The sequence below is a fragment of the Camelina sativa genome, chromosome 20 (genome assembly GCF_000633955.1).
Source record: "Camelina sativa cultivar DH55 chromosome 20, Cs, whole genome shotgun sequence".
Lineage (NCBI taxonomy): Eukaryota > Viridiplantae > Streptophyta > Magnoliopsida > Brassicales > Brassicaceae > Camelina > Camelina sativa.
Window position 1 is genome coordinate 1,534,223 of NC_025704.1, and position 17,387 is coordinate 1,551,609.

The 17,387-nt window shown below is 33.7% G+C and overlaps 3 protein-coding genes across 8 annotated transcripts; 1 reads left to right on the forward strand and 2 right to left on the reverse strand.

Moving 5' to 3' along the window:
• On the reverse strand, window positions 716–5,625 carry LOC104768601. 5 transcript variants are annotated; one of them, XR_764267.2, is made up of 11 exons: window positions 5,186–5,303; window positions 4,785–4,862; window positions 4,580–4,687; window positions 4,429–4,499; window positions 4,182–4,323; window positions 3,984–4,082; window positions 3,745–3,873; window positions 3,472–3,586; window positions 2,967–3,034; window positions 1,446–2,689; window positions 716–1,090 (listed from the first exon to the last, which is right to left on the reverse strand). XR_764267.2 is itself a non-coding variant. In XM_010492608.2 (10 exons), exons 2-10 carry the CDS (start codon window positions 4,830–4,832, stop codon window positions 1,496–1,498), a joined length of 1,974 nt encoding a protein of 657 aa, XP_010490910.1. In that variant the 5' UTR covers window positions 4,833–4,862; window positions 5,341–5,625; the 3' UTR covers window positions 1,157–1,495. The 5 variants fall into 5 exon arrangements, 4 of the variants coding, with proteins under 4 accessions (XP_010490910.1, XP_010490912.1, XP_010490913.1 ...); XM_010492608.2 differs by lacking the exons at window positions 716–1,090; window positions 5,186–5,303 and adding an exon at window positions 5,341–5,625 and having other exon boundaries at window positions 1,157–2,689; XM_010492610.1 differs by lacking the exon at window positions 716–1,090 and having other exon boundaries at window positions 1,157–2,689; window positions 4,580–4,678.
• LOC104772116 lies at window positions 9,763–11,877 on the reverse strand. 2 transcript variants are annotated; one of them, XR_002036883.1, is made up of 3 exons: window positions 10,167–11,877; window positions 9,901–10,096; window positions 9,763–9,820 (listed from the first exon to the last, which is right to left on the reverse strand). XR_002036883.1 is itself a non-coding variant. In XM_019241718.1 (2 exons), exons 1-2 carry the CDS (start codon window positions 10,932–10,934, stop codon window positions 10,094–10,096), a joined length of 771 nt encoding a protein of 256 aa, XP_019097263.1. In that variant the 5' UTR covers window positions 10,935–11,877; the 3' UTR covers window positions 9,827–10,093. The 2 variants fall into 2 exon arrangements, 1 of the variants encoding a protein (XP_019097263.1); XM_019241718.1 differs by lacking the exon at window positions 9,763–9,820 and having other exon boundaries at window positions 9,827–10,096.
• Window positions 15,426–17,387, forward strand: LOC104768602 (metal-independent phosphoserine phosphatase-like). Its single transcript, XM_010492613.1, has 7 exons — window positions 15,426–15,523; window positions 15,876–15,993; window positions 16,103–16,153; window positions 16,297–16,407; window positions 16,493–16,624; window positions 16,732–16,807; window positions 16,966–17,387. The coding sequence occupies exons 1-7, from the start codon at window positions 15,510–15,512 to the stop codon at window positions 17,178–17,180; spliced, it is 717 nt and encodes a 238-aa protein (XP_010490915.1). The 5' UTR covers window positions 15,426–15,509; the 3' UTR covers window positions 17,181–17,387.

The window sequence follows — 17,387 nt, forward strand, 5'->3', positions numbered from 1 at the left end:
TAAGAATCATTCGAGGAAAGGAAGAAGAAGAATAAGACTTAATTATAAGAATAGACACGAGAGAGAATTTATTAAATTTTTGTTAATCAAATCATAGAGAGATCATTTAGTCTTAAACTCTGCAGGTGCAGCCAACCTTGCAACAATAGTTTTTATTTTTATACTTGAACGATCAAGACAACATCGTTTTAGATCTCTTAATATATGTGGATTCCACATCACTAAAACTTGACAGTAAATTAACTATGCAAAAAGATTTGCACATCGTTGTATTATTTGGCACAGAAAAAAAAAATTTCGAGGTTTGAAATAAAATTTAAAATTCGGAAAAGTACATGTATGATATAAGGAAAAATGATTGTCGGCTATACGAACTATACGCCAACATATAACCGCAAATGTAAACAATATAAATGTCTTATTAACTACACAAACTATTGTTATAGATACATGCATAAACAAACATGAGTGGTTAACATCAATCAATAATGGTTAATACCGGATTCCGGCAAACAAAACATCAAAATTTGATGAATATGGTGTTGTATTCATAACTCAAGTTTGTTTATGCATATCCTTATATAATGACAATATTTCATGTAATTAATAAGACATTTATATTGTTTGCGTGTGTGGTCATGTGTTTGCTTACTTCGTGTAGCTGGCAATCATTTTTCCATGATTTAACACACTTATAAATTCAACATAGTTCATTTGTACATGTATGAAAAAGCCGATTTTCTAAAGAGAGGTGAAGACAAATTTTTGATCACATATGTAAATGTTGCTTTAACCCCTAACAAAGCTTATAAAAAGCCATGCTCGTTTTTCAAGTAGCTGAATGAACGACTGCGACAAAAAAAAGTAGACAAGAACAGTTCATACTGATGTGAAGAAGAGTCACTGCACTGTTCAGAAGAGCTGCCACAACGGTCGCTAGAAAATCCGGCAACTCCTCTCGCTCCCCTGCAAGATTTTTTCTCCCTCTCAGAGACACGTCTGCGTCTTTCTCTTACTTTTTCCGTCTTCGTTTTGCTTTTTAATTACTGTTATCACTGCCGTTTTAAGCTGTCGCAGTCTTATTCAGCGACTTAAAAACGAACAGGGCCAGAGTTACTTAATTTTTGATCTTAAATTTTGAATGTAGTTGGGCAAATTAAATAAAGAATACTACAATAAATTCATAATTCTTCTTGGGCCTTTTAAGTCCTAAACCCTCACAAGAACTAGGGATATAAAGTTCTGAATTCGAAATACTAATGTCCTGATTCGTAAGTAAAACAAATCTCTAAAATTTCACAAAGAAGAGACATAATAAGCTAAGGTATTTAGTATGACAAAATCACAACTGGCCTTATAAGGATCTCTTCTAAAAGATCCTATGACACAGAAATTTCAAGGAGAAACAAGTTCTTGAGAATCAAGAACACGGTAAAGTGATTTACCTGTAATGACGAAAAACTCCGCAATTGTTAATATTATCCAACAAGGCCCTTCATCCCGCTAAGAAATCGTCATATTGGTCATCATCGCTATCGATATGATGAGCAGCAGAAGAATTAGCATGCAACCTCATGCGTTTGATGAGGAAAACATTGTAGTAGTAATTGATGAGATCCTTCTCACTCTTTTTTGGGAATGCATTGTAAGCAAACTCCCAAAACCCATCGCTACTTGACAAAGGATTCTTTTTCAAAAGAGCATCGAACCTTTGCTCTTCTTTGGCCGTCCACGAGCCAGCTTCTTCACCCATTTCATCAAATTTCCACGTATCAAAAGCACGGTTAATCTCCTTTTTCAAAAGCTCTCGTGCTTCTTTAGTGTGTCGTTTTATGCAACTGATCGTCATCGGATTAGTACAAGAACATGAGTCGGGTCTTCCTTCTCCGACTTTTTTGTAGTGAACTGTCTTCTTTAGGCTGTATGTGGGCCAAACGCCAGTTCCAAGCCATCTTAGAGTATCGGAATCACCGGGACTACCATAAAATTTGCCCTTCTTGGTAGGGGCAACCCAAACCGGAATTTCAGCTTGAAACCTCGGACCAATAGGGATAACTGGTCTTGTTTTGGACCCTTGAGTTACATCTTTGGGAGTCTTTTTGCTAACACCTTTAGGGTTTGGTGGGTTTGAATCACCAGCAGATTGTTGTGAGGATTGAAACCCCGGACCAATTGGGATAACTGGTCTTGTTTTGTTGGACCCGTGGGTGGGTGTCTTTTTGCTAACATCTTTAGGGTTTGGTGGGTTTGAATCATCAGCAGATGGTCGTGAAGAAACACGGCGATGTGAGGATTGGACAGGGATAACTGGTCTTACTTTGTTGGACCCGTGGGTTACATCTTTGGGAGTCTTTTTGCTAACATCTTTAGGGTTCGGTGGGTTTGAATCACCAGCAGATTGTCGTGAGGAAACACGGACATGTGAGGATTGGACAGGGATAACTGGTCTTATTTTGTTGGACCCTTGGGTTACATCTTTGGAAGTCTTTTTGCTAACATCTTTAGGGTTTGGTGGGTTTGAATCATCAGCAGATTGTCGTGAAGAAACAGGGAGATGTGAGGAATGGACAGAAGACTTCGGTTTTTTGCTTGTCTTCTCAAAATTTGAAAAGCTACTATCCTCTGAAGAATCTCCAGGAGCTGTAGAGACTGCATCATCACTCCAACGCTGTTCCCGAGTCCTTTTGTTCTGGCAAGATATAGATATACCCGTCAGAGCCACCGAGACAATGTGGTTCGGCTGGTAAACAGAGGACTCTTTCGCATTGGCATGCGAACAAGGAGTTACCAATTTTTTTGTGAACCAAATTTATTTGACACTCTAGCGAGCTGCCCCAACTCGACTTAAATAAAGTGAATAAAATCCAAAAGTAGGGCTTTTTTCAAGCATCCATACTCTTGGAGACATAAAAGTACTGCCTTACTACTCAAATATAAACTGGAACTAAAGTCAAAGAATGAATTACCTTGAAACACCTGTCAGAGCCGTGATCTGCAGCACCACCAGAAGAATCTCCTCTGCCTACAATAATCTCTGGAGGCATTGGAAATTTTAAAATTAAAACTATCGTGTTTTCTTTTCCTACTTTTCACTCAAAATGTACGAGATCAAATCTCTAGCCATTATAATAGCGAGTAACTTTAACGTTTTATTCATAGATTATTTATGAGCACCATGTATTTAGTTAGTGTTGGCCATAGGGAAATACTCGTGGTGGTGACTAGGCTCCAAGAGGAGTTTCCTACAAGCCCACCACAAGTAAAGCACTGGCCAGTAGACATAGTGATCAGATGGCTCAAGAATATTGTTTACACCTGTGGGGATTAAGAGCAGACTATCTGAAGTAACAGCATAGCCCAACGCTTCTCCAACCACACGGCCAACGCATGTATTTTTTTCTATTATGCTATATATGTACCAAACATGAATCAAATAGAGCTCCTTATATGACTTACTATCATAAGACATACCTGATGTTTCAGAAGAACAGTTGGTCAGTTTCTCAGGAACGGACTGAATGGTGCACACTGTTGAAACACTTTCTGATCTATACAAATCTTTTGCCCTTGTGACAGCCAAATCAGTCTGAAGAGAGAAAAACTAGTCAGGTATAATTTCAAGGTCACTTAATCGAAAGTAAGAAAGCAGCTAGTAGAACAAAATACAAAATAAACAGTCGATGCCTTTAAATGCATTGTGTAAAAGAAGATTCAGCATTATCAATAGGAATAGAAACAGCATACCTTGTAAGCGTTAAAGGATTTGGAGATAATGCTCTCAAATACATCTGGATGCAATTCAAAATACTCCGTTAAGTACTCCTGGACTGATTGGTCAACAATTTCTCTGACATATGGATTTCCTAATCTCGTCTTGCAGATATTAGGAGACAAAATAATATTAGTAAGAACAATTAATAGAAGAAAGTGGAAAAGTATCATTGCCAAATATGAGAATTAACAATCACTATAATCTTGTCTACCTGTGTTTGACCTTCAAACTCAGGTCTTGGAACAATGACTGAGACAATGCAAGTTAGTCCTTCAATAGCATGATCCTCGCTCAAGATAATGTCCTTGTCCTGAACAAAATCAACAACAATAGATCTCACCACCAGTTGTACAAAACATCAGAAATGCCTTCATCACACTGAAAATAGTGATGTTGACTAGTCATATACCTCAACAAGCTTCGACTTGTTCAAAAGGCTGTTAAAAGTTCTAGTTATTGACGCTTTCACACCATCTATATGTGTCCCACCATCAATGGTGCGGATGCTATTGGCATATCCCAACATTATGGCTGAATACCCATCTACGCACCTAGTACAACAACAAGAACAATAAAAACTAGGATCAGATCAATAGGATCTTGTTCAAAGTAACTACACAACATCAGCATACAATAGTACAAAAAAAGGAACATACCATTGAAATGCAATGTCCACGGTGGTACCATTGACCTCTTTTCTGAAGCCCATCACATCGTGAAGCGGTGTCTGAAGAGGGGTGCAGTCAGTTCATTTAGTATTTTTACAAAATAACAGAATTTAAAAGTTATGTGAGGCAAAACTCTCACCTTATCAGAATTAATCCAAGTAATGAATTCACTTAAGCTATCAGCATATATACATTCTTTATTAGGATCGTTATCCTCCATTTCCAAAGAAACCATAACCTGCACACACTATAAAGTATAAAGCCACTTAGGAAAAAAAAGGCAATCTTTGTCCCATTCCAAAAAAACAATAATCACAAAGACTAAGGTTTTGCTGGAAACTTACCAGTTTAATACCTTGTAGTGATACCCTTTTTACAGTTCCACAGTACATTGCTGAAATTTACGAAACAGATGTTTGTTCCTGACAGGAAGAAGTAGTAGAATTGAGTTGAGACATGAACACAAAACAAAACCATTCTATTTTCACTAACACTGGGGACAAAACAAAATGCAATGCAAGAACAAACCCTAAAAACAAATTCTAGTTTCTCAAGAAACAAAGATCTTGTAGCCAGAGAACATCAACCAGAGAAAGTTTCCTACTATTATGCAATTGGCCAAAATCAGGTTTCTCAATCAAAAACCAACAAACCCCAAATCAATACTAAATTTCAAAAAAAAAAAAAAAAAAAAAAAACGAGAGAGTGATTTAGACGAAACTAATAATAGAGGAAACAAAATTACATGAAGCCAAGAGATGTCATCCTCATCTTTCAACTTAATCGAATCCGATATTTACGCGATAAAATCTCGGAATCGTAGAGATAAAGATAGAATTTTTAGTATACAAAAAAAAAAAAAAAAAAAANAAAAAAAAAAAAAAAAAAAAAAAAGCTTACTTAAGAAGAAATCATGAGAGCGAATTAAATGGAGAGGGAGAGAGAGAGAGAGAACATTTCCCAGAAAACAAATTAGTTCAGTTAATTTATACGGAGAAGAAACGTCGAATAAAACCCCAGAAACGCCGAAACGATAACCCAAAAAAAAAAAAAAAAAAAAACTTTACAATTTTCAAAAAAAGATATAAATTAGATTCAAAACAATTAGTTTTCTGGTAGTAAAAGTTGTTTGATTTGAGAGGAATATTCATCATATACAATTTCAACTTTTTTTAGTCAAGCGTTACAACTCTTCAGTCTCTAAATTTATCTATATATATAAAGAAATAATTTGAATTTGTTTTGATTATTAGAACCGTGAATTTCTTAGAGAATATCCTATATGTTTATCTAATTTAGAAAGAAAGAAAAAAGATTTATCGATAATTATATATTTCTATAAAATGTTATTCTATTTAATGCTTAATTGTCAATTTTTTTATGTGATATTTTACTAAACAAAAAAGAGTAAAAAAAAAATCAACAAATTTTTACTACTTATGGAAGAAGAAAGAATAATTGAAAAAGGAAAAACATATCAAAAATAAAAGGAAAAGAATCCTAAAAAATATTCTCAAAACTAAGAAAATCAGGTGATAACTAGGTCAAAAATTTGAAGAAATCAAAGTTCTAAAAATTTGAAGAAATCAGAGTTCTAAGAATTTGAAAAAATCATGGTTCTAAGAATTTGAAGAAATCAGAGTTGAAGAAACGAGAGTTCTACGAATTTGAAGAAATCATAGTTAAAGAAACGAGGATTCTAAGAATTTGAATAAATTAGAGTTCTACAAATTTGAAAAAATTAGAGTTCTACAAATTGGAAGAAATAAGAGTTCAGCGAATTGGAAGAAATAAGAGTTCTATGAAAATTAAAGAGTGATGTTATAGATGGGAAAGTAAAAAAACCATGATGGTATAAAGAATCAAAAAATTATATAAACGATGATCAATCCTAGCCAATCTTTACTATGCGGGATAAGGCGATGGGATCAACCGCAGAGGTGGTACCATAACCTCTTGATGACAGATAGATGTTAATAAACTTTGAAATATAGTCAGATTTTTAAGAAGTTTGGACATACCTTATGATCTTGGGGTAGAATCAAGAATTATGGGGTCTAGAGTCTATGATGCTTTGATAGCTAGGATTGAGAAGTACATGGGGGCATATTTATAGTGAAATTGAATATGTTAAAATCCTAGATACACCCTGACTGATTTTTTTTAGTTAGGTCTGTTAATGTTATTATAAAACTATTGATTTGTTGTGGGCTTGTATGTAAAGCCCACAAGTTGACATATGGAAAGTTTTGTTCTACGGAAATTTGGTATTTACGGAGATTATATATAGAAATTTAAAATATTTTAGAATATTCTAAAAAGTAAATTAACAAAAAAATTTTGAAAAAATAAACTATTCTATAAAAGAATATTCTAACAATATTTTATTATTTCAATAAATTGATTTTTGTATAATTGGTTTGATGTCAATATATAAATATATATATATATATATATACATATAAGTGGTTTTTCATAAATATAATATAGTATGTGGATCTACTTTCGAAAACCCTCCAACAAAATCCTAAATGGATCAATATGAGAGGTCCGTTTTGTTATTATAGGCTTAAAGCTCGAAGGCCTACTAAGCCCGTGGCCTGTCTAATAAGCTACGAGATTAACGCACAAGTCACAAGATTCGCAAGTTGCTGCGACTCATACTGATTTGTTTAACGAGAGGTTAATTCATTGCGGACAAACAGATTATGTAAATAGGATAACTAGACCTGGCTTAAACAGGCCTTAAAATCTCAAATGGTTTCTCGTAAGCAAATCAAATTTGGAAGATAAATTGGTGGCTTGGTGGTTGGTGCAGATACAAGTCCACTATGTTGTCAAGAAACTTGGAGAAGAAAGAAACCATATACTCCATCTAAGCGGAAGGTGAAAGATCGATAAAAGAAACTTGGAGAAGATTTTCAATAGATGTCTAGTTATCGTGCCAAAAATAACGTACATGACTATTGCCAAGTTAGTGGGAGATAAAGTTAGATCAAGATTTTGCTTAGGGGAGTTGTCTCTAAAGGCCAAGAGGACATATGGTGGTAGTCTACGAAACGGTTGTCAGTTAAGTATTACATGTTGTTGATAGAAGCAATCATAAAGTAGCATGATCGAAATCAAAATCGCTTGTATTAGCTTTATAAGGAAATTCCAACGATGCAAATAACAATTATTGATGTGTTTGGGAAAATAAATGATTAGTGCTCTTTTGCCTAACTTGTTTTTTTTTTTTTTTCATTGTATCAAAAGATTCGATACAGAAAATGTTATGATCAGACTTCTAAGAAAATATGTTGAGAGATATACAGTTTAAACAAAAACAATTCAAAAATCAATCTTCATAAAGATATATAAACATATACAGTCACTACAACAAATATGCACATTGTTAACCAGAGAAAAACGCTATCATAGGTCTTTGATAGCGTTTTCATGAGCGCTGTTTTAGGGCACTGTTATTATATGTACCCCATATACAATAGCACTTATTACGTATGCTATGTTATAAAAATATAACATAGCTTTAAGAAATTGCTATATTATCAAGATCATAATTTTGAAAAAATTTATACAACATTTGTTTTTTCGTGCTATGTTATAGTTTTATAGCATAGCTCTAATAAACTGCTGTATTATCAAGATTATAATTTTGCAAAAATTTATACAATATTTAATTTTTCGTGCTATGTTATACATATCTAATATAGCTGTTGCGAAATGCTGTTTTATCTTGTTTACTGTGCTATGGTATATTCTTTTATCATAACGTTTACCTGTACTTTTATAGCATTTTCTGATATGTGATTATAGCACACATAACCTGTTTTATAAAATCTCATAAAATCTGATTAATAAACGTCTCAGATCCAAAATACATAACAAAAGTCTCAAGAACATCAGTTTACCATCAAAGTCTCAAGAACATCCAAAATAAACAAGCAATCTCAAGTACTTAACATTACACAATAAAACCATCAGTTTAAGACATAATGACCTTGTTCTCTGGCCAAGCAATGCAGGAGCTAAGTGCATCTTCAATAATCTCTATTTCATCGGATGGCCTCCAAACTTTTACATTTTTCACCTTCACAACATCTATCCACACTTTAACTGCATTAGAACCCAAGCGAGTAAAGTGAACCTTATGTTCTGGATCATTTGTTCCCCATCGTCCTTCAGCCACAACCCTATTCTTTTCAGTTAAATCCATCAACTTGCACTTCTTATTCTCCTTGGAAATAACTTTATTAATGCGCTGCCATGTTTACAATATAAACCATCAGTCATCATATAATTAACAAAAACAACTTCATAACATATGAAAACACTTACTGGAGACTTCCTGAGAGGAGACTGTGATGGTAAAGTATTCTTTATTGGTGATATTGGACCCGTTGCATCATCAACAGGAGACTCAGAACCAGATGCAGACTTAGAAGACATAGATGCAGATTTGGCCTGCGATGCAGCCTTTGAAGCTGTTGCTGAAGTTTTGGACTCTGTAGCAGACTTAGAAGCTGTGGCTGCAGACTTGGCCTTTGATGCAGACAAAGAAGCATGTGATGTAGCATTCTGACCAGTTGGAGTTGAGGGATTTTCAAAATCAACCTTACTCAGGGGCCAAGATACGTAAGCCATCAAACAGTCCTCAAGAAATGACATTTCAGCTGTAGGTCTCCATAGTGATGTATCAGGCTGCTTTACTGAATCCACAAATACTTTAACTGCTTTTGGTCCAAGAGGAATTCCGTTAACCAACGCACTTGGTTCTTGTGTCTCCCAACGCCCCTCAGCAACAATGACGTCACCCTTAGACAAATCCAATAGTTTACATTTGTTTCCTTGTATACCCTGTTAAACACAATCAGTAAACAAATCCAATATAATTAATTAGCATTATAGACAGGGGTAATACATTGCTAACACATTGCTAGAAATTATAAATACCATAGGGGCAATGTCTTCCATTTGGATGTTGTTGTCTACCAGTCTACACTTATCAGTTGGCCATGCGATTATATGTCCAACAGCTTCTTTCATATGAAAGATCTTTTGTGCAGGTCTCCATAGAAATGCATCTGGTTTATATGCAGCTTCAACTAACACTTTGAGATCATAAGGGCCAAGACGACAGTCATTCACTATGTCATCCGGATCAGAAGAAAGAATCCGACCCTCACCAACATTTTCATCAATGTCAGACCAATCAACAAACACACACTTAGGATGTGCTCTTTTGTTTACACTCTGCAACAATTTCATGAGCAACTAAGAATCATAAACGACACTAAGAAGAATCACTTAGCTGATATGAAAAGAAGTAAGAATATGTTACTCTTGCAGCTGAGTTTTCATCCATTTCAGCTTCTGGTCTCTGTAACATAAACAAAAATAACATCAATTTATATTACTCTAACTGGCTGATGAATAGTAGAGAACTCTTAAGTATCTAACCTGATTCTTGATTCTGCCAAGTTCACTTTCCAAGGCATTGACCTGTTTTACTAATTTTACTTGCCGCTCTTCCATTTCAGCCATACACTTGCTCTGCATTTGTAAACAAGCTAATTTGGTCTTACTCATGCCTCTACCCATTGCCCTCAGCCTACCAGAATTGTCAGGTCCTAAAAGCTTGGCGAGGTGATCTTCATCTGGATTTGTTAAAAATGCTGGAGCATCACTTNTACTGGATGTCGAAGTTTTCCATCAGTGCTCTTGTTAGTGTAATGCCACCGTAAGTCCTTAGCCATGTCCTCTGATCTGAACATTCTCTTCAGCCTTGGTATAATTGGAAAATATCTTAATACTTTCTGTGGGACACCTTTCTTTACCTCATTAGTCCGCTTATTAGTCTTCCACCGTGAAGCATTACATTTGGGACATTTATCAAGCTTCTTTAACTTCTTTCTGAAGAGGCAGCAATCATTAACACATGCGTCGATCTTTTCATATCCCATATGAAAGCTCTTTAAAAATTTCTTGACATCATACAATGATGTGTGAAAGACATTACCATCTGGCAACATGCTTGGCAATGTCTGAAGCAGTTCATTGAAGCTCTTATCCGACCAGCCATTATGTGTCTTAATCCTAAACAAAGTCACAATAGCCGATAACTTGCTGTGGTTTGAACAGCTAGGGTATAGTGGGGTTTCAGCATCCCGGATCTTTGCAAGGAACTCATCCTCTTGTTGGTCCTCACCCTCTGCAATCTCACTTAAGTCGCCCACAGGTTGGTCAGCTAAGTCACCTCTAAAAGCCAACTCTTGATCAAAAAATTCAGCAGCTTTATATAACTCAAAAACTTCCTCATTCCACTGAGTTGGTTTACTTTGAAATTCATCTACTGACTTCACATCTCCATGATGATACCAATCACTATGCACCTTGTATGCCTCATCCATCCCTCTTATTACAAGATGCTCAACCACAACACTGTTTAACTGTCGTACTACATTACGACAGTCTTTACAAGGACATATTATCATTTCTATGTCACCTAAAGCCGCAGACACATCCCTTACAAATTTCCAAGCTCCACTTTTATAACCAGGATCAGCTCTTCAATGGATAATTAAAGAAAAAAATCATAACTAAAAGAACATCTTAAAGTATCCAAACCCAAAATAAAACCTAATTATGAAATATAATTCCTTACCTGCATAGATGCACCCATGCCTTGTCCAACATTATATGTTATAATATAAATTTTAACCTTTATAGATAAAATAGAGATACATATTATACAAAGCTCACATTAAGCAACAATTCAGACAATACTGCACTACTTCAGACACATACAGATGCTCTTAAACCAATATCTAACTGTGTAAAATCTCACTAATCTAATCACTATTTATACGAATCAGACTCAAAGGACAAAACATAGCAATCACCAATATTCGTGTGTAATAATAATGTTTAACTATTGGTTGAGTGATACTAACCTGTTGTGTGAGTACAGAGAAATGAGAAGCTTCAGTTCCCCAACATTTCAATCACCAACACTTGGGAAAAAAAAAAAATCGTTCAGTTTATGAAGGCGCAAATACTCAAATCCAAAAGCTATTTTTGAGTCAAATCTGTAAATAATCGAACCCTAACAAAACAGATGGATTCGAAACTCCACATTCTCAAAATCTGTAAATAATCGAACCCTAAAAAACAGATAACGAAATAAATCTAGATAAATCGAACCCTAACAAAACAGATAACTAAATCTGACCCTTATCGAAATCAAAAGCTGTTTGAAATCACAAATAATCGAAACAAATAACGAAATTAGGAGGAAGAAGAAAGACATGCCTCAAAAATGGATTCGAGCTATCAATTGCGATGGATATGGAGATTTAGGGCGAAATTGGGGCTTTTCACAAACGGCGAAATTGGGGCTTTTCACAAACGGCGATAAAACTGAAGAATTGATAAGAAATTTAGAAGAATTTGAGCACACACAGAGAATTTAGAAGAAGAAATCTTCTTAGGTTGAGCTTAGGTTGTAACGAGAGAGAGAGAGAGAGTGTGTCGAGTTTTTGGGTTTTTTTTTTATTTGGCGATTAAGTGAATAATTTCACTAAGTATTGGCGGACAAAAGTCACTTTTGTTTCCCGCTACATAATTTTCCTATCATAGCGTTAATAAGATGCTATTAAAAAGTAAGCGAAAAAAAATCTCATCTTTCATAGCAGTGACGGAAAATGAGCTATATCCGTCTGCTATCAATGTACATATTTGTTGTAGTGAGTCTTTATATCACCAGGTGTTAAGATATCGTTATATATATTTCTAATGCAGATGATTTATTGTAATAAACAAATTCTAATAAGTTTTGAAAACATGGGTTTATTATCCAAATTGAATATTAATGTGGTCTTTTTTAGTTGCGTTATAATTTCGAATCTCCATTTGTCTTCATACATTAATTTAAAGTATGATTGGAGAACATTATTAGGGTAATTAAATTAAGTAAACAAAAATAAGGCAACTGAATGCAGTGTGTAGGTTGGATGGTTAATTAGCTGAGGGTGAAAACATGTCAATTCAAGAATTAATGGATTGCATGCCAAGGGGAAACTTAGTCGGTGTTAAAAGCTTGGTCAGTGATAAACGTGGTGGTGGTTTGGGGGCGAAAAAAATGATGCTTTGGTAGATCAGCTTAAAACTAAAACAGTTTTAGAACGTGTGGGTTCACACTGACCCATTCCTTTCTCGAAAAGGAAAAGCTTCCTACTCCTAGGAGGAGGTTCAGTGCATCTACTGTTCACATTAATTACAATGATTTTGTTGATCGTCCAGAGGGTAAAAAATATGATGACGACTTTGAAAAGTATCTGATGGAATGTATAACTCACTCACCCATATCTGCGACGATCCTTATGGTTAAAGAGGCTTATAATGCTCTTAAATCAAGAGATGTTTATCTGCCACGAGAAAAAGCTAAAGTAAGCTATAGTCATTTCCTCTTAATCACAGGGTTTGGTACTGATTCAAATGGGGTACCATTCTATGTTGAGATATATACAGTGTAATAAAAAGAATTTCAAAAATCAATATTATCAATCTTCATATCGATATATAAACATACTAGATTAAATCCCACATATACGTAAATATCTAACAAATTCCCAATATTAAAATTTGAAAATTAAATTAAATCATCCATTTAATTATAGAAAATTATATTAAATATGCTATGAAATCATTCATCGACTAAAAAATTTAAGAAAATTACATTAATATTTTTATTTTGATTTTCATAATTTTCTTATATTATGTTAATTACTAATTTAGCACATCAAATTTGTATATTTTAGTCACTTTTCTGTATAAATTTATTTTTACTATATGTTTATAACAAATAATAACTGCAATTAAACTACATATATTTTTCTTATTAATTTCACATATTTTTCTTATTAATTGCACATATTTTCCTTTTTTCCTTTTGAAATTAGTAATTTAATAGATCTAAAAAATAGTGAGAATTCTTGATCTCTCTCACTATTTCTCTCAATTCGAAAATCTATTAAATTTAATCAAAAATATTAATTATAATTTTTTATTTTTAGGATTTTTTAATATTTTCTATAAATTTATAATATTCACACTGTCAAAATATTCTCGATATACTTACATATGTCGCGATTATATGAATTACTAACTTTGAAAACTAAGGTTTCTATAATAAGATATGGTATTTTTTTATCATTAGGTGTTAAAGATATCGTTATATATATTTCTAATGCAGATGATTTATTGTAATAAACAAATTCTAATAAGTTTTGAAAACATGGGTTATCATCTAAACTGAATATTAATGTGATCTTTTTTAGTTGGGTTATAATTTCGAATCTCCATTTGTCTTCATCCATTAATTTAAAGTATGATTGGAGAACATTATTAGGATAATTAAATTAAGTAAACAAACGAGGAAAAAATTGAAAGGAATCCTACAAAATTGATTGGTTTAGTTGAGTATTCGGTATCAAACAATCAATAGTATAAGGCAATGCTGTCAAATTGTCTTCTCCCACGTGGCTCCACTGCTCACACAATGCCACATGTATCTTGGAATCTCTCTCTCTGGCAACATTTTTTTTTTGTTTATGTTTTTCATAATTTGATTCCATCTATCTGATTTACATTTGCTAGATCCGAATATAAATATTTGTTTCTTCTGCCGATCACAAGTTATCTAAATAGTAATACCGATCGTTTTTCTCATGTGAACTGTTTTGTATCTTCTTTTCATTTCCCTTATTCTAATGATTCTTTGAACCATTGCATTTACTCTAGCTCATGTGCACTGTTTTGTATCCTCCACTTACATATATATATTTGTTAAATATATATAAGAAAGTTAATAATTCACTTTATATATTATTGAATCAAGAACTGAGAGAGAGAGAGAGTAAAATGGGAAAATGAATCTCATACTGAATTAGAGTTAGGTACATTGTTTATACATGTGTTACAAGTATCACAGTATAAACATAGCGTTAACAGTTTTCACCTAGAAAAATGTTTCGGAAGATGATGAATATATCATGTCTCCAGCATGAAGTTTGATACCAGCGAATGAACTAATTAATTAGTTTAACATGTTTTGATTTCTGGTTCTTAAAATTCGTAAGAATTCAAGTTCTTCGATCGATACGTACATATATACATTAACCTGTCAAAAACTAAACCAGAAAATACACTTAAGAGGGAAAAACAAATCCAATTTACGATTATGAAAAACAAAACTATGCATGGCGATATATATGTGTCAAAAGAGAACGATTAAAAAGTAAGAAACCGAGATTCAATTCTTTAATTTCCTCCATGTGGCATGCAATATACTAGCTACACGACCACCGATCCTCATTGTGAGGAAATTATGAAACTATTCTTTTGTTTTTCTCTCCCACATGACCTGTTTTTAAAGATCGTTAGTTCGTTACATTGTATTGATTACGTACTTTTCCTCACATCCACATACCGATAGTTCACCCTCAGTTTCTATAACAAATGTAATTATGATTAACAAAAAGAGTCAGATTTTGCCTTGTGTAAAAATCATCAGGTGGCCAAATATATTGGAACTATGGACATGCATTAACAAGTAACAACAATGATATATATATATATATATATATATGAACATGGGAGATTCCTTAGGTAACTTTTTTTTCTTCCAAGATCCAGTAAAAGAGAGAATCTGATCTGAGGAAATATGTCCAAGAGGGTTGGAAGTATCGACATAACACGTGGTTACAATGCCTATACGAACAAATCATTGTTTAGAAAATGATAGTTATTAAGTATTTTAGTAATTCAGATACATATACGACAACTTTATCAATCAATGAGCTGCCACAATAATCTTAATTATTTTCATTGTTTTTTTTCCCCAAATAAATAGAAAAAAAAAAAAATCTTCAACCAAAAAAGGTTATAAAAGCAGAATCCCGAATCAACAATTAATTCTCATAAGTACCAAAACTTCTTTCTCTCATCACATTATTCTCTCTTTTATCTTCACTTTTCCATCCACAAAAACCAATACCCCTTCCAATAAAATGGGTCATGAATGGTATTTTTAATTCTTTTATTCATCATGACATTGTATATATTAACCTTTTACGCTTATACATCGAAAGCATAATGTTATATATTTTGCACGTCTTACAAAATATTATTCAACGAGTTTTTGTTTTATCATCATTGATTATAAACACACACACACACAAAAAAAATTAAGTTCTAGTTCTTAAAAGCTCCCCAAGGAAAAGTACATAACCAAGATATATATTTGTAGACGATGGATCATGAATACTTGATGAGAGATGCATATACCAATATATCTATTAATTCTATTGTATAGTATGTTAACGTTTAGTAATATATAGTATTGTGATTAATAAAGAATATATATAAAAATGTAGGATCGATGCAGAGAAGGAGTTCAAATGGAGTGAGGATGTCAAAGTTGAAAGTAAAGTGACCGAGATTGTTCTTGTTCGCCATGGAGAAACCACTTGGAACGCTGCCGGAAGAATCCAGGTACCTATCTATCTATATGCAAACACACGTATGTGTGTATGTATGCATATATAGGGTAACATGCATATATGCACATAGATGTATTTACATAAAAATTTATCTAATGCAGGGACAAATTGAATCAGAGCTTAACGAAGTTGGACAAAAGCAGGCTGGTGCAGTTAAGATCAAAACCATTTTCATGTCTTTCTTCAATATATATTCAATTAAATATATGTGACTTGTGACTCAAGTCACTCAACATTATATCAATCTATTAATACATGCATGATCATTTTTTGTTTCGTTAAAAATAATGATTAGATCGCTGAGAGATTGGGAAAAGAGGCGAGACCCGTAGCAGTGTATTCATCAGACCTCAAACGAGCCAAAGACACTGCTCTAATGATCGCCAAAACTTGTTTTTGTCCAGAGGTGTGTACAATTACATCTATCTATCTCTATGTATAACACTAAGCAGAAAAACCAATAATATGTAATTCGTGTATATGCAAAACAGGTGACTGAAGTGCCTGACTTGAAAGAGAGGCACGTGGGTAGTCTCCAAGGGCTGTATTGGACAGAAGGAGCTGAGAAAGAACCTGAAGCTTACTCTGCTTTTTTCTCCTCCCAGAATGACCTCGAGATTCCTGTAAGATTTATTATACATTCATATGTTTGTTTTACTACTCCTTAATTTCTTTATTGTTTTTCATTTACTTAACTATATGTATATTTAATCTGTGATGCATATAAAAGGGAGGAGGAGAGAGCTTCGACCAGCTTTGTGATAGATCTATGAATGCTCTTGAGAAAATTGCAAAGAAACACAAAGGTATCCCATCCATCTACACATTAAATTCGATTTAGAAGTATTATTATTAATCATCTTTCCTCCAATTTATCATCTCATGATGTCATCGTTTTAGTAATTTTAAGATGTACAAAAATTTAATTAAATTGTTAATAACTTTGCATGGTGTGGAATTGAAGGAAAGAGAGTGATAGTGGTGACTCATGGAGGGGTTTTGAGGGCAATATACTTGAGGATTACGCAAGCTTCCTCTGCCGGAAAACTCCTAAATGCGTCAGTTAATGTAGTCCACCTCCGTGACAAGAAATGGATCATCGATTCGTGGAGCGATGTTTCACATCTCTCCTCCGTTGGATTTCTCCAACGTGGCTTTGATGGAGACGCCAAGCCCTAGAGAACCTCCTCATCGATTCATACCTGATATCTTACGTCTATTGAACGAGCGATTTATAAATATTCTCTATCTCTGTATTTGTTGTTGCTGTGTGTTAGTTTTTTTAAGTCGATATATTCTTGTGGATCAGTTCATGTCTTGTATTTTGTCTTAATCGATCATTTACAAGATCTCGAGTTAAGGATCTTCAATAATAAGCTTTTCTTA